The sequence below is a fragment of the Aethalodelphis obliquidens genome, unplaced genomic scaffold (genome assembly GCF_003676395.1).
Source record: "Aethalodelphis obliquidens isolate GAN/ISIS:26980383/991018 unplaced genomic scaffold, ASM367639v1 scaffold44, whole genome shotgun sequence".
NCBI classification, from domain to species: domain Eukaryota; kingdom Metazoa; phylum Chordata; class Mammalia; order Artiodactyla; family Delphinidae; genus Aethalodelphis; species Aethalodelphis obliquidens.
Window position 1 is genome coordinate 16,660,961 of NW_020837988.1, and position 20,417 is coordinate 16,681,377.

Sequence of the window (20,417 nt, forward strand, 5' to 3'; positions counted from 1 at the left end):
CCAAGGGAGAAGAAGTGCCTTTTCCTCTTTGGTTGGCCTAGCCCCTAGTGGGTATCCCCAGTTTACAGATGAACAAACTGAGGCCCAGAGCTGCTAACTGATTAACCCAGGGCTTTAACAGCTGGCAGAGTGGAGCCTGTTAGAAACAGGGGTGGAAAGGCAACTCTGGCAGGTGGGTACAACTTCCCTCTGCCACCAGAGTTCCTGACCAGGAGTGCAGTGGTCAGCATGTCAGCTTCCCCCTTCCATTCTCCTGTCCTCCACCCAGACAAAGCCAAGGTTTTGGACTGAGAAGGCCAAGCCCCTCCCGGGAGGATGGAGGGACACAGGGCACTTCCCTGCTTCTGTCCCAGGGTACAGCAAAGAGAAAGAAGAGATTCTCAGGGTGCCTCCCCAACCCCGCCGACATCATTATAATGATAACTACCTTTGAGTGCTGGGTTTGCACCAGATTCTGCCCTTCGTGTGCTTTACCCCATTTAATCCTCTCACCCCTGGGAGGCAGAAAGTCTTACTACAGGCCCATTTAGCAGATACAGACATTGACAACTAGGGAGGCAAAGGCCTGAAAGACCTGCAGTCCAACCATCTCTCTCCTTACTGGTGAGGAACCCAGAGCAGGGAGGTGACCTGCCCAAGGCCAGGTAGGTTGCAAAACGCCGGGCTGCTGGCCTGGATGCCTCCTTTCCTGGGCTGTGGCTCTGGTCCTGAGCGCTGAGGGCAGCTCGGCGTACGAGGGAGCCTGGTAACCCCTCGTGGCCACTGCCATCTCTTCAGAGGCCCCGGGGCCCTCGTGGGCCACCTGCAGAGGAGGGTGCCTCCCCCTTCCCGAGCAGGCCGGCGGGGAGTGGGAGCGGTCCCCGCCTGGGCAGTGGACCCGCGCAGCCAGCGCCGACTGCGACACGGCGCGGCCGAGGCCTGAGGCGCTGCGCCCCGGCTCCGACCCCGGCTGCCCACCCCTCAGCGACCCGGGGGCCGGGGGCGCCGAGGGCGAGCGCCGCGCTTCCGGCCGGCCCGCGGCCTCTCGCGGCGGCGGCGGCGCCCGGGCCCCGGGCCGCGCTCGGTTCCCAGCCCCGGGGACGCGGGGGCGGCGGGGGCGGGGCGGGGATTAGCCTGGGAGCGGCGCTGACAGCCCTGCTGTGCTGGTCCCCGTCCGGCGGGGCCCGCTGGGCCGCTCAATCCGCCTTTGTTCGCGCGGTGTCACACCGCATTACCCGCATAATGCGGCCGCCGGGCCCGGGCCGCCGGGCCGGCCGCCACCGCGTAGCAACGGGCGGCTCCCGCGGCCGGGCCGCGCCCCCGGCCCCGGCGCCGGCCCGCGAAATCCCCATTGAAGCGGCGCCCCCCGCCCCCGCGCCGCGCCGAATGGCCAGAGGGCGTGTGAATGGCTCGGCGGCCGCAGCGGGCGCGGGGATGGGCCGCGCGGTGGGGGGCGGCTCTCGGGCCCCTTTTCAAGCCGCCTAAGCCCCTCCGGGCCGCCCGCCCCGCCCGGGGACCGCGATCCCCCGCCGCCCGCACCCCGCCGTCGCAGCCTCGCCTTCCGGCCGCTGACCCCTGCGCCCCCCGCGCCCGGGTGCAGCCCCGCCCCGGCCTCCGCTCCGGGCGGGCCATCCCCGGGGAGTCGGTCCCCGGCGTCCGCGGAAGATGCGCGCCCCGGAGCAGACCGCCTCCCTGCCACCCTGGGTCTCAAAGCCGTGGGCAGAGGTCTACCCTGGCGGCCCACACGGCAGGGGTGCGGGACTCGGCAGAAGCGGGGCCCGAGCGTGGAGCCTAGAGCTGCGTTCGAACCCGTTCCCGCCGGGCTCTGGGCGCTGGGGCGCGCGTGCATGCGGGGGCCTTCCTCCCGGAGACCGCAGAGCTTCCCTCAGATTCCCAGTGTCTCTGACACCTTCCCTCCCTCCCCCCACACAAAACTGCCCTCTTGCAATTTCGAGATGTAGGCAAGTCCTAGAACCTACAACGGTGATTTAAAACGTTAAACACAGACGTGAAGGGATAATAAGCTCAGAGACCCGGTTTTCACAGGCTAACGTCCCGCGCGGGGAAGAGCAATCAGAAGGTGAGTCTTGCTTTGGGGAGCGCGTCTAGACGCCAGGCTGTTTGATTAAGCACTACCTGGCCCGAGGTGGGGCACCGGAAGGCGAGGAGACTGACACGCCGGCAAGATCAGGTTTGAAATGCAAACCTGCAAACCACCGCCACTTGGCCCCAATTGGAGGCCAAACCTTTTATGTAAACAAGGAATAATTAGCTTTGGTAATAGAAGCGTAAGCGGAATCATCATCCATTGATTCGCTAACTGCCCTTCTGTCCCATGACAATAGCCTGTAGGTCGGACTTACGAGGTGCACCTGAGACACAGTAAAGGGGGACTCCACTCTAAAATGGGGGTTCGGCTTCGCCCCACTCATTCCCTGCCACTCCCCCCCCAACCCTTCCCCAGGTCCAGCTGGTTCTCAGATCCCTTTCCTTTCTGTCTGTAAATGCAACTCTTCTAAAAGGAGGGAGGGCCCGGTTCACCTGTTTGGGTGTCAAAGCCCTGGTGGTGGTCGGAGGAGGGTTCAAGTTGCTGAGGAAAAGGAATGGTAGCTCCCGGGAGGCCAGCTGGGTCATTACATTCCTAGACACTGCGATTGCTCAAATAGTAGCCCAACTTCAGCCCAGAACTCACCAGCCCCAAAATCCCCTTCTTGGGAGCAGTTGTGCCTCTCATGCCTCTCTCCCAGTGCCTTCATGTTCAAAGTCGAGTAATGTGAATCCCATTCATTTGCGACACAGCCAATGCGACTCACAGGTTGCAAGATGCAAGTTACCCAAAAGCCAGCACACCCTCTAGCCCCACCACAATCCGTGGGCATATCCAGCTATCAGGGGCATGGGGACCAGCTGAAGCTTCCCACGGAAGCACCTGGGGGCAATGCAGTGCCACCAGCACGAGGCAGCTTCCTCGACTCCAGAATTTTCTACATGGGAGGGACCTAAGGGGGACAATGCTCTCACCCCACCCCAAAACGAGATTTACATAGCACTTAACACAGCATTGGGAAAACGTCACGAAAGTCCACATCAAAGCCTGGGGCCACCCTCTGTGCCGGCCAGGAGGAAAGGAAGGCTGCAGCCTCCTAGCCTACCCTAGGATCTCGGGATGGGATCTCAAGGCTGCCCAGCCCCCAGCAGCACCTGGGAAGGTGTGGCAACCACCGACAACAGCCTGGGTCAGGCCAGAGAGGGACCTGGCCCAATTTCTGTGGAGGCCGCCGGTCGTGACCAGCTTTATCGCCCTCCCCTGGTGACCCTGGGCTCAGAGCTGAGACGCCCTGATGTGGAAGAGTGACTGTGCCCTGATGCCCTCCCCCCACCTCCCCGCACACCTCCTACCCACCCAGAGACGGTACCTTTGTCGAGGACGGGCCCGAAGATGGCCAGGCTGTCGTCGATGGTGGTGCAGTTCCAGCGGCGGCCCCGGAACTGGTGCTGGCACTCCTGGATGCCCAGCTTCACGCCCTCGGCCACGCTGGGCATGATTTCGATGTAATTGCGGCAGAAGCGCAGTTGCTTGGGGACCAGGCCTGGGATGGAGCCGCAGAGCAGGGGCTGTGAGCCCAGGGATGTGTACTGCTGGCCCAGGGCCAGGGACCTGCAGGCAGACAGAAGGCAGTGGCACTGCAGGCACAAAGCACGCGGCCCACTGTGGGCATCGTTTCTTCTCCGTGAGTACTCAGGGTAGGTGGAGCCATGGAGGGCCTGTGAGCCTGAAGCCATGGCCCTGAGAAACCTGGCATCTGAACGCACTACCTTTGACCTGGCGTGTATACTGTCCCTTGAAGAGCAGAGCTCTGATCCAGGGAGTCGGCCCTCTGCCATGGGCATTTCCAGTTTGCAGGGGCACCTGGGAGCAATGCAATACTATGAAAAGAACCCTGGATGGAAAGATGGTATTAGAGGCCCAGGTCAAGTCCCTCCCAGGCTCTGGGCCAGTTTCCCTGATGGGGAGAGGTCAGGTTGGGAGTTTCAGTTTCTAGGGCCACATGGAGACTTTCAATGATCCATCAGAAGGAAACAAAATCTACGGAGATGAAGATGGCAGGAGCTGGCTTGACCCCCATCACATCTCAGAGAAAGCAGGAAGTAGAGAAGCCTCAGTCCTAGCAGGGAGCTTGCACGTGTGCAAGCTTGCACTCATACATACACATACACACACATACCACCTGTGGCCATGCCTCTCAGCCTCTTCCCTGGGACGATGCCTGCCCAGCCCAGAGCCTCCCAGTGTCTCTCCCCAGGTCTTTGTCCGCCAGGGCCTCTGTGACCATCTTTGCAGCTCCCTAGAAGTTTCTGGAGCACCATCTCTTTTCTGACCAGAGATTGGAGCTTGGCTTTGTTTCATGAAGTCTAGCTCAGGGTCAGGAGGGAGAAGACCTCAGATCGTACTCCCCCCATCCAATGCAAGTGACCTTGATCAAATCACGTCACTCTAATGTCCCTCATTTTTCAGTCAGTAGTCTGTCAGTCTAGGTGGGGCTAACCACGGACCACCCTGCCTTCTGCGGTGCCTGCCTGGGTCCTGAGGGGTGGGAGTGACTGCAGGCCTGGCCCGTCTGCACCCTGGGCCTTAAGACTGGACCTGAGTGATAGAGCAGGTCAGCCCAGAGCCCCCTGATGTGCACCAAGACACACACAGCATCTGACAGGGCTTTGCAGGTTGCCCTCTCCTGCCCCTGCCCTGTTTACAGTTATAAACTGGTTACTGTGATAATAATGATAATCAAACACCTAGCATTTATTATGTGCTGGACCGGTTCTGAGTGCTCATGTCTTACCTTATGGAAACCTCACAGCAAGTCTGTGAAGTAGGAACTTCATTATCATCGTCAACATCCCATTTCATAGACAAGGAAACTGAGGCCAGGGAGCTTAGTAAACTGCCCAAGTCTGCAGGACTGTGCAGCAGCAGAGGTGAGCCTCCCGCCCCAGCTCAGGCTGCCTCTCCACGTGCTCTTAACCAGCACATCCAGGCCTGCCCTGCAGCTGCCCCAGGGGCACTGCAACCACCGGATAGAGAAACCGAGCCAGGGTTCAGTGCAGATGACTCAGCATTGGGCCATCATGGGAGGAAGGGAAGAAGGCCATGCCTTTCCCACTCCCTCCTCTGACGTTTAGGCCCCAAAGCCCTATATGCAGACAGCTGGAGAGGGGAGCTGGGGCCGGATGGAGGTCGCTGCCAGGTAGCCCCATGGCCTCACCTGGGTTTGGTTCTGAGTGTGGGCCTTGAGGACCCCTCTAAAGGAATTTGGCGATTCTCTGCCACCTCCTCATACCCGGCCTGGTCCCTGAGTGTCCCAGAGCATCATGGGGAGACCTGGCACCAACTGCCCAGCCTCCGTGTCCCTCCCCTTCGGCCAGAGCCCTCCCCGGTCTCCCCCCAAAAGGCAGCTCCATCCATGCCTGTCTCTAGAGGGATGGACTGACCTTGAGGAGCCCACGCGCTCCTTCAACCTGGCCTCCTGGACCCACTGCAAACTCCAACCTGGTCAGGCCTGTGTCACAATCACCTCTGGCACCAGGGGGCTCTGTCCCATGTCGTCCCCCATTTACTGGTCTGCTTACCAACCACACCAGGGCCCCAGGGCTCCTTCCTTTACTCCTTCCACATCCTCTGTCCCTCTCCTCCTTCCCTGCCCTCTAGTGGCCTTTGCCCTACACCCGTTGGCACTTCTGCAGGCCTGGGCACCTTAAGCTGGATCAGAATAAGAACCTACAAGAGATGCCTTTAGAGAGCACAAAGCCCACTATACAGATCAGAAAGCAGAGGCCCACAGAGAGAAGCAGCTTGCTCAAGGCCACACAGTCAGATGCACGGAGCCAGGTGCGGCTGGTGCTGCTGCAGGGGAGGGGGGGGGCCCTGGGCTGGGGGGAAGCCCCGGCTGGCTCTTCATTTCCACTCCGTGAGGCTGCCCCTGATCCCAGCCCTCCAAGTGGCTCCCTGCTCCCTCATTTCACCAGCATCCCCACCCCAGTGGGTCCCAGGTGGGCCTACCCAGCCCAGCAAAATGCCCAAGCCCTACACACTGGCCGGCAGGGCTTGGTTGGCTGCAAAGGCCAGAGCCGTCCCCCAAACATCTCCCAGTAGGGAGATGCCACGGTCCCCTGCGCTCCCCTCCGGGGCACCAAGCCCTTGACTGTGAATCCTTCCTCCTGGACAGTTGCACTTTCTCCTCTGACCACAGATTTCCTTTCCTCTGCAGTCGCATTCAACACTAGCGATCATCACGACAACCACTTATTTAGCACGTGTATGCCAGGCGCTTCACAGATATCATGTCGCTTAATCCTCAACAAGAGCTCTATGACGTGGGTACTGTCATCTCGGTTTTACAGATGAGGAAACTGAGGCAGAGAAGTTGGGCAACCATAGATTTGTCTGACTCCAGGGATGATATCCTCCAAGAATAACTCCCAGCCTCAGAGACGATGAGTTCTTTTCCCTCCTCCCACCAAACCCTGTCTCCTTCCTGCTGTCCAGGTCCATCGTGCACCTGGAGCCAGGCTGCCTGCATTCAAATCCAGCTCTGCTGTTTCCGAGCTGCTGATCTCAAGCAGTTTACTTAACCCCTCGTGCCTCAGTTTCTTCACCTGTTAAATAGACATAATGGGAGGGATAAAGGATAGAAAGCCCCTGGCACATAGGAAGCCCTCAAATCGCGGTGGTCATGGTGGTTACCATGTGTTTAGGGGCTGTCCCCAGCACTTTGTCCCCTGCTACGTCATCAACCGCATTTCTCAGCCCTCCCATCCCTGACTTGACAGAACACATCGGAGTTTTCAGAGCCCCTTCCCATCCATCACTGGGAAGGATGCAAGGCTGGCCCCTTTCCCGGAAGCTCAGTCCTAACCAGGGTGGCTGAAAGGACATCTGTGATCTGGCCGAGTGTTAAAGTTAACCCAAAGGGCAAGGGCATAGGGACCTTTCCAGGATGCTCCGTTCAAGGGTTTCAGCTCAGATCTGGACGTCCTGCCGATGATGAGCAAGGGCCTCTAGGGATGGGGGTTTAGCTCTGAGGGCTGGTGCTGGGGCCAATGGGGCTGTGGCCGTGGGATGGATTTCTGCAGGAGAGCTGCCCTCCCCCAAATACGCCCTGCCACCCGACCGGTGAGCCTCCTACCCACACATGCGCATGTCTGAGATTCCACCACCACAGATGCATTAACTTGACTCACAGCTCCTTTTGTCCCCACCAGCGAAGTGCATGTTCCCCTGGAGGAGGCCACACGGTGAGCCTCATGCCCCTCAGTTCTTCGCACCCAAGTGGGAGTGGCCTGCTGGCTGACTAGCACCCGCCATCCGCCTCTCCACTGCCCAAGTCCCCGGCAAACATCTTACCCATCCTTCAACCTCCAGTTCCTGGGCCGCCTCCATTCTGAAGGATTTCGTGGGCCCCCAGACAGAAGTAACCTCTCCTCCCTCTGTTTCTCCTCTACTTCACTCAGACCTTATCTCAAAGGGCTGAACTGACTTGTTTCCAATTCCATCTGGCTGTGCTAGTGTGAGTTCCCTGAGGATAGAGGTTGTGTTGCATCTCCTCCCATCCCCCACCAACACCTCTCACCATACCAGACACACAGACACACACACGCATACACACAAGCACCCACACAAGCACACTTGGCCGACCAAAGGGCCAGGCCCATGCCAGGTACTCGCTGATTCTCCAGGGGAGGAATAAAAGAACGACTCCTTCCCCAAAGGCCAGTCTGATCCACCCCCAGTCTTGCAGCCAAACTCCCCAGGCTTCCAGGCATCCGGAGGTTCCACCTACATACAGGACAAGATTCCTCAGTTCCGCTGAGGAAGTTCCTACGTTTAGGACCCGAGAGAGTGGCTGGGCTCCCAAGGGAGGTGGGGACCTGCCTGGCACTGGCAGCTGGTGAGGGGGAGGGGGGAGGGCACAGCCAGGCCTATTTATACCCAGCTCCTGGCCCTGCCCAGCCCAAGGGCCCTGCCACCCTCCCCTAAGGACAGTTCATCCTCCGCCCAACCACCCACTGCCCAGCTGGGCCGAGGACAGACACAGGCAGCCAGGCGGATGGGTGGCAGGTGCCAGCCAGCGACAGGCTGCTCCAGAGGCCTCGATGTTGACCTCTGAGGATGAAACCCCCTCTCCAAACAGGCCAGGCTTAAATGCCATGCACGGTCTAATCAGCCTCCCAGCCCCATCAAGCCATTCAACGCCCCGCTCAGCGCCTTCGGCCTCCAGAAGCTGGAGGTGGGCCTGCATGGTGAGCACAGGCCACCTCAGTGCTGAGCCAGCCTAGGCACACAGCATATAGTGAGAGGCCTACAAGGGTCCCGCGCGGCGCAGCCTGTTCAGTGACCGTGGCGCGGTGGACCCACAGACTCTGCCGTCCACCCAGCAATGACCTGCCGGCAGGGACCACGTGCTGTCCCCGCCCTGCTCCCCTTAACGAGCCACGTGGGTTGGAGCCCTACACCCAGCCAGGTGCCCTCCCCTGCACTCACACTTTCCTACATTTTTGACCTTCGACTCTTCCAACATTATAGTATTTGAGAGATTGGAGGGGCCTCAGGAGTCATCTAGTTTAGGGTGTTTCTTATTTGTTAGCCATTTTTTCCTAATATACATCCTCCCCCCACCCTCCCTGGTACATAAAACAGATAAAAAGAGGGACTCTTCGTCAAAAAGCTAAAGATAGAATCATCATATGACCCAGCAATTCCACTCCTGGGTATAGATCCTGGAGAATTGAAAGCAGGGATCCAAGCGATACTTGTACACCAGCGTTCATGGCAGCACTATTCGCAACAGCCAAAAGGTGGAAACAACCTGAGTGTCCATCCGCAGATGAATGGATAACAAAACATGGTAAATCCACACAGTGGAATATTATTCAGCCACAAAAAAGGATGATGCTCTGATACAGGCTACAACATGGATGAACCCTGACAACGTTATACCAAGTGAAACAAGCCAGACACAGAAGGACAGATATAGTATGATTCCACTTACATGAGGTACCAAGAACAGGCAAATGCACAGTGACCAAGAGTAGGTTAGCGGTAGCTGGGGGCTGGGAGGGGAAGTCACAGCTTAATGAGTATGAGTTTCTGTTTGGGACGATGAAAAGTTCTGGAAACAGTGGTGATGGCTGGACAACATTGCAAACCTACTTGATGCCACTGATTTGTACACTTAAAAATGGTTAAATTGAAGGAAAAAAAAAAAAGAAGGGCAGGGGCCCAGAGACCTATCCCTTGACCTTCCCCCTTGCTCTCCCCTGTGGCCCCTCTGCAGGACGCAGTCTGAGAACCACTGGTCTTATCTAATCCCTTCCTCCCCTGCATGGGAAGACTGAGACCCAGAGAGTTTGTTATTTTCCCAGGTCACACAGTCACATATGCGCGGGGCTGTGGAAGGTGGATCCAAGGGTGCAGCCCAGGGAAAGGCTCCGGGGTCCCCACCTCTGCTCTCCAGTCTCAGCGTGAGCTCCGTGGCCAAGCCTCCCCTGGTCATGCCTTTCTTGGAGTCATGGTCCTCTCGGTCTCACCTTTTCCAACGGCGAGGACTGACCATCTCTGCTAGCCCCAGACAGGCCACCTGAAGATGCTGACCCAAAGAACCGGTGCCTCCTAAGCTGACTGCCATGAGTTCAGGAGGAAGGGAAGGAGATGGAAAAAGGGAGGAATCAGAACCACCTCCTTTGTGGTCCTTTGTCTCTTTCCTCCAGAGTGACCACCGTGTTTCTGGAAACAATAGCCCAGTGCTTGGTGCTCTACCAGCTGGCTCCTGGACAGTACTGGACAGATGGCCTTCCTGTTCCTGGGCCCAGAGGGGCCCAACCCTGGCCTGGGGCAAGATGGAAACTTCCAGAACGGGAAAGAAGATCTTGAAAATGGGCAGAAAGTAAAGATCCAGCATTGGCCTTGGAACTCAAGGTTACTACCTTTCTACTTAGCTCAAGAGGCCATTCAGGGCTGGTGGACATCATGAGGGGAGCCTGACAAGTTCAGGGGCACATGTACCCAGTGCGGTAAGTGAGGGCAGGGCCTAGTGGGCCCTGATGCGCCCAACTCCTAGAACTTCCAAAGATCTTAAACACGATGGCAAGGGCCACTCACCCCGGTGCTTTGGCAGGGAGCTTGTGACAAAGCAAGAGGAGGGCCTTAGGTCAAGGGTCACAAGCTCCCACTTTTTTCTACCCATCCGCTTATCCTCCCTGGAGCACATGTGGGCCCCACGGGTGCTAAGCACAGCTCTACACCCTCCCAACCCAACCCAACCCTGAACCCATCTCAGTACGAGCCAAGGGGAGGGAGTTGCTTCTGAGTCCAAAGGGCTCACGTGGTCCCGTAGTCCTCAGAGCGGGCCTAGATACCCCAGCAGGTGCCTTTCATCAACATCTCCCTGGACCTTTCCCGTCAGCAGCTGGTCCATTCACTCAGTAGGCATGGATGGGTCCTCTGGTTCTCATGTGTCCCAAGAAGAGCTACAGGGCCACCCTTGTTTATACACAGGAAGGGAAGGGTGAGGGTAGAAAGCATCCACACACTGAGCTGGGACCCAAGGTCCAGAGAGGAGTCACTGAAGAAGCAACTGAAAGAACCTGACCCCAAGAGCAGTAAACATGTGGAGTGCATAGAGGTGCCTGCCCTTAGCAGAGTAGGTTAAAGCCTTCCCTTGGTAAACAAATTCATTCCCCACCTATTCACTCAACACACATTTAAGTGACCACTGAATGGGGCCGAGTGCCAAGCACTGGAAACATGGAGATGAACTGAGCCACACCCATGGGGCACCCAGACCAGGAGGCATCTGTCAGTTACAGACCAACAAGCGTTTGTCCAGCACCTACTAGGTCTGGGTGCCATGAGTGACAAAGGGTCCCCAGCCACCTGTAGCTTAGCACCCGAGTAACCCTCATGCCAGAAAGCACATGGTAAGAGTGGGGGCATCCTGGAAGAGGGGCGAGCGAGTCCCAGGCAGTGGTGACCATGAAGCACGCTGGCAGGCACTGAGCTGGCGAAGGATGGCTGGGGCTCCCCCAGGGGGAGCTGGGGTGCCCGGGAAGAGCCCCAGGCAAGAGGTGGGAGAGAACGGCGGTGGGCCCACCCCATCTGGGGTCCAGGGACCTTACAAAGGAGCAGAGGAGGGGAAGGGGGCCCCGAGTGCCAAGTTTTACTCTGGCGACATGAGCAGTCATTGAAGATTCCTGAGCTGGGCTTTGGAATATTAACCTATTAGACAACGTCTAACTGCAGAATGGGGCCAGCGGGTGGGCACTAAGAGACCCAAGACTGGGAAAGGAGTGGGGGTGAGGTGGCCGGGGTGACACTCTATGCTAAGGAGAGTCTCAGGCCTGTCTGCGTATTACAGTCCCCCAGGGGGACAGGTTTCAGGGGTCAGGAGTGACCTCTTTGGCCTGGGGCCCGAGCACCTCCCATTTAGTTTAGCAGGGCCTGTGGCTCTGGGTCTCAGGACAGTGGCCTTAGAAGCAGAGAGGAAGGGACTTCCCTGGTGGTGCAGTGGTTAAGAATCCGCCTTCCAATGCAAGAGACGTGGGTTCGATCCCAACCTAAGATCCCACATGCTGCGGGGCAACTAAGACCTGCATACCACACCTGCTGAGCTCACAGGCCACACACTACAGAGCCCGTGCACCCCAACTAAGACCCGACACAGCCATAAAAATAAATTAATTAAAAAAAAAAAACAAAAACAGAAGCAGTGAGTAAGGATGGGTCACATGGAAACAACAGGAAGGAGGAAAGGATGACCAAGATTTTGAGCCAGAATGACCAGAAAGATGGAGATGCCGTCAACCGAGAAAGGGGACGTAAGAGGCAAAGCAATCTGGGGAAAAAAGAGGAAGTTTGTGGGGCTGGTGAGACCTGCAGGCACCGAGGTCCAGACAGCACCGGGGGTGCAGAGCTGGAGCCCAAGGGAAAGAGCAAGGCTAGAAGTTCAGATCTGGGAATCCGTCCCGGAGCTAACAGTTGAATAGTACTCGAGGCCTTGTCTCCCCCAGGGGGCACCCAGAAAAAGGGTGAGACAATCGGGGAGCCTCATGGTGGCGGCGGTGGATGCCATGTGCCAAGGGAGGGAGGGAGGAGGCACGAGGGTGGAGACAGGGCCCTCACACCAGGGGGGCTAGAACTTCAGGCCAAGAGGTGGAGAGGGCTTTTCAAAACCCGGCAGGAGGCAGGCTGGTCGGGCTGGGCTCTGCCAACACGGGCACCAAGCACCCGGGTCTGTTTTCTTGCAGGTATTCCTGAGCAGGAGACGTGCAGCCAATAGACTTGGACAGAGCGAGTCACCACGCCCTTCCTTCCTTCCTCTCCTCTGCTCCTTCCCTCTTCCACTTTTGTCCCCACCCTCCTCCCTGGGTGATGCATCCTAAGCCTTCAGTTCACAGCCCTGTCCTCCTGCGGGGTGGGGTGGAGGTACCTCTCCGTGCTCACAGTGGGACCTCCCAGCCTGCCCCCCACTCCACCCCGGGGAGCTCGTCCTGCTCGCCCTGGGACCCAGGATCTGGGTCGCTCCCTCAGGTTGTTTTGGCTGAAATCTGGCCCTTTGGACTTCGGTCAGCACTTCCCGGATCTGTACTGGTGTGAATGTGGGGGAAAGGGGGTATTCCAGGCCAGCAGTCCGCATCGCCATGGGTGACAAAACCCACGCATCCCCCCCCCCAAAATGGAACCAAAGTGAAAAGCCGTTCCCTCCCATTGGCAGCAGCCCCTGAGGACTGGCCACGGTGCCCTAAACTCTCCAGCACAACTCAGGGCCCTACTGGCCAAGTGGCCACTTGTGCACTCTGTGAGTGGCTATGACAACTCCCCTCTGCTGCCCAACTTCTAGAAGCCACCTTTCAGGACCAAGTGGGCACCTCAGACCACCTGAGAGCTCAGAGGGGCCACAGCCGTGGAAGGGAGAGAAGCGAGTGGGGGGACACTCAAAGCCAAGGTCTTGCAGAGTTCCCAGTAAAAGGGAGGGGCGGGCCCTGTGGGACGTTTCTTTGGGGAGAAGATGGGGAGGGGGGAGGGAAGAGAGGGGTGCAGAGGGTGGGGCAGGGCCTCGGCTGGAATGTTACAGCTTCTGTTCTCCAAAGCGGCTCCCAGAGTGCCTGGCCTGAGGCTCCTGGCTGATCTGATAAGATGTGACAAGGCGGCCTGAAAAATGTTGAAACCTGTAAAATGTTGAAACCTGTTTTTTGTTGTGTTGTGAGCGTTAGGGGTTTTTTTTGCCTTCTCAATTTCATAGGAAAGTGGAGTTGATCAGAGTGGAGAAGGGGAGGAGGTAAGAGAGAGGGATCGACCCCTTCAGGCAAATTGCAGGGGGAGGGGGGTGGCACAGGGCGGGATGGTCAGACCTGGGGAGGAGGAAGAGAGGGTGAGAACTGAGAGGAAGCAGGGGGACAGAGGCCTTGGAGAAGGGGGAGGGGCTCCTGCCTCTCTGGCCCGTCAGCGGCTCCAGCTTGGGTCCTCAGGGCTGTGTCCTCCTCGCACCGAGAGGACACACGAGCTCTCGGCCTCTTCCTTCAGGCAGGTATTAGCCTGGGAAGACTGGGCCTGAGCCCAGGTGGGTGTCCAGAGAGAAGCGAAAGGGGGCCCAGGGCCTCACTCCTCAGACCCCCAAAGGGTCTCCCGAGGGGCACCAAGACCCCTGGCGGACAATGTTTCCAGGTGACACAGAGGGACGCGCTCCCAAGTGCACCGGCTTCCTCGAGCACTTCGGAACTCACAGGCGAGCCCTTTAAACCATGTCACGGGCTTCCCTGGTGGCGCAGTGGCTGAGAGTCCGCCTGCCGATGCAGGGGACACGGGTTCGTGCCCCGGTCCAGGAAGAGCCCACATGCCGCGGAGTAGCTGGGCCTGTGAGCTATGGCCGCTGGGCCTGCGCGTCTGGAGCCTGTGCTCCGCAATGGGAGAGGCCACAACAGTGAGAGGCCCGCGTACCGCAAAAAAAAAAAAAAAAAAAAAAGAATCCGCCTGCCCATGCAGGGGACACGGGTTCAAGTCCTGGTCCGGGAAGATCCCACATGCCGTGGAGCACCTAAGCCCGTGCGCCACAACGACTGAGCCCGCGCGCCTAGATCCCGTGCTCCACAACAAGAGAAGCCACCACAATGAGAAGCCTGCGCACCACAACGAAGAGTAGCCCCCGTTCGCCGCAACAAGAGAAAGCCTGCACGCAGCAACGAAGACCCAACACAGCCAAAAATAAATAAATAAAATAATTAAAACAAAACAAAACACGTCACACTTGTTGAGTCCTGACCCTTCAGAGCTGGAAGCTGCGGCCCAGTCTCTGCCCCCTGACCCGCACAGGTGGTTATGCTGTTTCACAGCGGAGGCAGCTGGGGCCTGAAGACGTTAAATGACTGGCTTGGGGTTCAGGATACTTCTGCCAAATGGCTTCTCTTCAAACGAGTCCAGCCTTAGCAACTTGAGAGGCGCTGAGCATTCTAGAAACCACAGTGGGACCAGGTCTCTGGGGTGCTCACTGGGTACAAAGGTAACCAAATGGCTTCTCTCCAAATGAGTCCAGCCTTAGCAACTTGAGAGACGCTGAGCGTTCTAGAAACCACGGTGGGACCAGGTCTCTGGGGTGCTCACTGGGTACAAAGGTAGATGCTTGATAAAAGCCTGGGGAATGAGAGTGTCCGCCTGAGAAGGTTCCCCTGCCGTCTCTTGCTAGTTGGAGGCGGCGGGGCGGGGGAGGCACATGAGATGCCCTAGAGAGGCTTTATAAAGCCTTCTGTGAGCGGCCACAGGCCTTAGTTACTCTATCACAGTACCAGGCCGCACAGTGTCCAGGTTGGTGGGACCTTGGCCGCTATCTGGTCCAGTTCCAGCTGAAGCCCAGACTTGCCCAGGGTACCTCCAGGCTTGAGACAGTGCAGGGAGCACAGTCCAGGCCTGAGATGCCCCCAGCCACAACTCTGCTTCCCTTCCACCACGCAGTTCCTTCTTCTTTCTTTTTGTTTTTGATAAATTTATTTATTTTTATTTATTTATTATTTTTGGCTGCGTTGGGTCCTCGTTGCTGCGCGCGGGCTTTCTCTAGTTGCGGCAAGCGGGGGCTACTCTTTGTTGCAGTGCGCGGGCTTCTCTTGTTGCCGAGCACAGGCTCTAGAGTGCGTGGGCTTCAGTAGATGTGGCGCGTGGGCTCAGTAGTTGTGGCACACGGGACTAGTTGCTCTGCGGCATGTGGGATCATCCCAGACCAGGGCTCAAACCCGTGTCCCCTGCATTAGCAGGCAGATTCTCAACCACTGCGCCACCAGGGAAGCCCATCAGCCCTCTTATTTATTACTTTGGGCTCCTATTCATCCATCAAGATCCAATTTTAAAAGCCCCTCTTAATGTGTCCAGTTTAAACTGTTCCCTCTGGGTATTTCCCAGTTCTTATATATACCTCAGAGGGAAACTCAGACACTTTCCATTGAATCGTCCACTGACGCCGTGTTTTTCCACTAAAACAGTTTTTTGAGAGGAGGAACCATTTCTTTCGTTTTTGTAGGTTGGGCGGGCAGAGTGCTTGTTCACCAACAGGCCCAGCACACCTCCTCCTTCCGCCACACTGAGCGGCTCCACCTGACTACCCCAACCTCCTCACCTCCCCCAAATCCCACAGGCTGCCACCAGGACAAGCTGAGGGCAGGTGACGGCCGCACTGGTCCTCTGGGCCTTATCACACAGCCTTTGCTTCCACTGTCTGGAGATCCTTTATCTGAATCTCAGGAAGAAGCCCAGGAGGGAACCTGGAAATCAGAGCTGCTTGGCTGGGAGTTCACTCTCACAGTGGCTCCCTAGGGCTCCTCTGAAAGCCCTATGTCTTCAACTCAACAAATATTCATGGTAGGTCAGGCCCTGTGGTGCCTGGGGCACCCCTGGTGTTGCATGAGCTCCCAGCTGAGCCTGGGCACTGCCCCAGGTAGCCCGTGCTCCTCCCTGACCGGGGCCGGCGTGCCCACCCACCCTGCCTCACACCCAGACAGCAAGGACCACCTGCCCTGGTGAGGGCTGGGGCCCTGAGGACTTCACCTGCCTCGACCATCCCACCCACACTCCCTCACACCACGCCTTCTGGAGGACCAAGAGCATGATTTTACCAGCTGGCTGCTCTTCGTGGGTGCAGCCATGGCACTACGGGACTCAGATCACTTGCAGTGGTTTTGAAAAATACAGACAGCTGGGCTCCAAAGCCAGCCCTGCTGAATCAGACTATCGGGGGGGGAGTCCAGGAAGCTGGCTCGTTGAAAACCTCCTCCAGAGTGTGACAACAGCACAGTATAAGATGATGCAATGCGAAGTATCCAGCATACCCTAGAAAGTTCTCTGGCCAAAGATGTTTAACCTGAATCTCCACAAGCCTTTAGAAGTAACTTTCAGCTATCAGGAAACACGAGGGATAGAGGAACAAACCAAATGACACTATGGGGAAGCGACCAGACAAATTCACAAGGCTACAGGCCTGAACTCTCCAAAGTCCAAGTTACTTTTAAAAAGTGTGTGTGCGTGTGTGTGCGTGTGTGTTGGGGGAAGGAGGGGAGGGATGTTTTGGATTAAAATAAACTTATGAGACAGAACAATCAAATAATTGGAAACTGGTTTGAAAATCCTAGCCATGAAGGCATTTTGAGGATAACTGGGGAAATGTGAATCATTAGGAATCATTAATAATTGGGTTAAGTGTGATAATGGTATGTGGTCATAGGCGTCATCCTTACATTGTAAAATGCAGAGGTGAAGAGTCATGATGACTATAACTTACTTTGAAATGGTTCAGCAAACCAAACACTGTGTAGGGGATGGGGGGCGGGGAGGGAGGAGAGAAAGGGGAGGGGGGAGCAATTACGGCAAAATGAAAAACACTTGAACTAGGAGGTGTGTACGTGGGTGCTCCTGGAATTATTTTTTCTGTTTTCCTGATTAACAATTTTCATAATAAAAGTTAGAAGGAACATAAACTCCAACTAATTCGTGGGGACTTCTGGACACGACCCGCGCGGGGCTCGCACCTGGCCTCGCCCTCCCCGAGCACAGAGGGTGGCCGAGTCTCCGGACCCGCCGTGGCCCCTGCGGCAGCAGGTGCACCCGACGGGGCGGGTGGGCGGGGTGGGGGGGCGCTGCGCCACCGCTGGGCGGTCAAGGCGCCTTCCGCTCCCCGCCTTTCAGGGCGGGTACTTCCACCGCGTTCCCAGGAGCGCTTCCTTGAGCCTGGTCCCCCCACGGCGCTGAGCACGCGCAGGTGGGAAACAGCCCTGCCCGGCACCTGGACTCCTACCCCACCCCACCCCACCCCCGCTCTGTTTAGGGAGGCTCCACGCAAGTTCAAAGCGGTGGCTGCCCCTCCCTCCCGGCCCCATCCCCATCCTCAGGCGAGGCAGCCCGAGCGAGCCTCAACATCTTCCTCTGCGCCCCTCCAAATTCATCAGTCTCGGAGTCCCGCCGCCAATTCCTCTGCAGTGTCGTTGCACTCACTCCCCCTGTCCTTTCTTCTCAAGGGCCCCCTCGCCACAGGCGCCTGAGTTTTGCAAGCATCTACTCAGCACCTATTAGGAGTCATATTCGGGTCTACTGCAGACCCATGCAGGACCTTTAAATGTTCCAGCACTCAGAGGGGTGGGTCACCGGCTCTCAACCCTGGCTGCATGTCACATGGCCCCGGGGGAGTTTAAAACTACTGATGCTGGGGCCCCATCCCCAGAGAAAGGGATTTAATTGGTCTGGGTGCCCCCTCCTCTCTGTGGTAGCCTCCCTTCCTCCATTATAAGAGGAGGACACAAGGGGCCTCCCTGGTGGTCCAGTGTTTAAGACTCCACGCTTCCGCCGCACGGGGCACCGGTTGGATCCCTGGTCGGGGACCAAAAAAATAAAAGAGGAGGCAAGATGGAGGAGAAACACCGTCCTCGGTCACAGACAAGGCTCAGAACCTGCCAGTGGTCACCGGGGGTCGGGCGGGGGCATAGCTGGGCCTCCTCAGCCCTCTGCCATCCATCCCCAGGGGTCCTACCTCCTCCTGCGCCAGCACTAACCCATCCTTTACAACCACGGTTTTGTCCACATCCTCTCATGAAGCAGCTCTCCCTCATCGTCTCTCTCCTGGCCTCCCAACAGATCTCCATCTTTATGGGAATGGAAGCAAAACTTTTTGGATCCGGCAACACATCAGTAAAAAGTGTTTGGGCATGTCCCCCCATTTACATACATTAGGTATAAATCGCACGCCAGCCTGCCACCATGCTCACCTGTCAGGTGCATTACAAAACACACGCTAACATGCACTGGAAAAAGACAAGATAGAAAGTATATTTCAAAAGAATCGTTTCCTCCTACAGCCTCACCTAGTGACCTCCCACCCAAGCCTTCAATCCTGTGTCCTTTTCTTAGCCTTGCAGTGGTGGGGTATATGTTTGTTAAGTGGAAATTCTCTCTGCAGAAATGCAGGACGCCACCAAACACTCTTGGGGTTCAAGGTACCAAGGCCTTTCTCCTCCTTTCTTCCCCATCTTTCTTGGTTCTTGCCCACAGCTACTCTGTTTTTGTCTAGGATTTCCAGTTCCCCACTCATCTCTCACCGGCAGTGCTTTCTCTCCACACATCCACGGTGGAGCCCTCCTGTCCACACGCCTCCTCTCGGTCTGTCCTCACTTTCCCCTCCCTCACCTCTGCTCACTGCATACGCCGTTGTCCCACCAGACCAGCTGCATCCCTGCACGAGTGCTGGTGCCACAGGCAATTTCCATATTTTCAGTCCTGTGTTCCTAGTCACATTTGTTACAAAAGTATTTCTTCCAGGGGAAATACACTTTGGACAGAGAGGATAAAATCAGTCTCTCTCTCTCTCTCTCTTTCTCTCTCTTTCACAAACACACACACACAGCAGACATTTAAAGTAAAAAAAAATTAAAAATTAATTACCAATTTCTCTACTAATAGGATGTGTGTTCAACATGAGGGGAAAAATATCTTAGCAATTAGCTCCAGTTAAGGGTCCTTCATAAATCACGTGGGCTAAGAGAAGGCCTGAGTACCACAGACAGGAGAAGGTAGCCACAAAACAGAGAGATGTAATGGGGACATGCAGAGCTGTAAATAAAATAAAGCGGAAGGCTTTTACAGGTGCATACCCAGTGGTGCATAAGATAATGTGAGTGCATTTATTTGGGTAGAGAGTGGTTAATAAGGTCATGAGGAAATAATTTACTGAACTGTGTAAGGTAGTGAGGGGACCAATTTACTGGGGCACTCAGAATCGTTATTATTATTACTAATAATAGCTAACATTTATTGAGCCCTGACTAGTGCCAGGAGCCATGTAAAGCACTTAACATAGAACATATATTTTAATTTGCCAAAGAACCCTATGAGGTTATTATTATCCCCATCTGACATGGGTTCAGAGAGGCTAAGTAACTTGTCTGTAGTCACACAGCTAGGATATGGTGGTGCTGAGTTGGCCACTAGAGCAATGAGGTGAAACATTAGGACAAGGTCTGTATGGAGTGTGTTGGTGGAAGGCTGAGGGGGAGGGGGCTACTCAGGCTGCTCCCTGGACTTACAGCCCTATAAATTCAAATGTGGGGGCCCCTGCCTATTGATCTTTCTTCCTCTGAATGTTGTCATGATCTTCCACACTCCAGGTTTACTTCTCTGTATCTCAGACAAGGCCAGACCCACACTCAAGGCTTCCCTGGGGAGAGGAGACCTCCATCTGAGGGCTGAAGAGGTTTGTGTGTGAGACAGGACACATGAATTCAGGACCTCTTCCAAGAGAGGTCAGGGTAGATGACACACGTTCTAGCACCTTCCAGTTTGCAAAGCATCAATGGCATCTCAGTGAATCCTCACAACAGCCCTGGGAGGTAAATACTGTCTCTTTACAAATGAGGAAACTGAGGTTCAGACAGGGCACCATAAACCAGTAAGTGGAGGTGGGGTTTGACCCTTGTCTGTCTGACCCCAAATCCTGTACTGTTGCTACTTTGCTCCACTGTGGAGATTCCACCCACTGGTGATGACCAGTTCATTCAAGCAGAACGCATTGATTCAGCACCCACTGTGTGCTCTGTACGGAACTGGGCACAGGACAGTGTCACGTCCTGGACCTGGAGGAGGGTAAAACGGAACGGGCAGGCCACGTGCACAGGAACAGAGGACCAGCCAGCACACGGACCGTCCTGGTGGAGATGGAAGGAACACGCAGAGCGGGATGGGTGCGGGTAATCCACAAGACCTCAGAGGGCTGTGCTCTGGGGTAGATCTTTATGAGAGAAAAGGAAGAGGAAGGGCACTTCTGAGACAGTGATGTGACTCAAAACACTGAAACCCGAGGAGCAAAGAGGGAGGAGGCCAGGGCTTGAGGTCCCAGCTGATGAGTTTAGATCCCATAGTCAGG

General features: G+C 56.5%; 1 protein-coding gene across 3 annotated transcripts in view; it reads right to left on the bottom strand.

Moving 5' to 3' along the window:
* The window catches only part of WNT3 (Wnt family member 3), a 50,267-nt gene that overhangs the window by 7,163 nt on the left and 22,687 nt on the right, over positions 1–20,417 (bottom strand). For all 3 annotated transcript variants that reach the window (XM_027081350.1, XM_027081349.1, XM_027081351.1), the window contains exon 2: positions 3,396–3,637. In XM_027081350.1, coding sequence (XP_026937151.1) covers positions 3,396–3,637 — 242 coding nt within the window. The remainder of the gene's footprint in view (positions 1–3,395; positions 3,638–20,417) is intronic.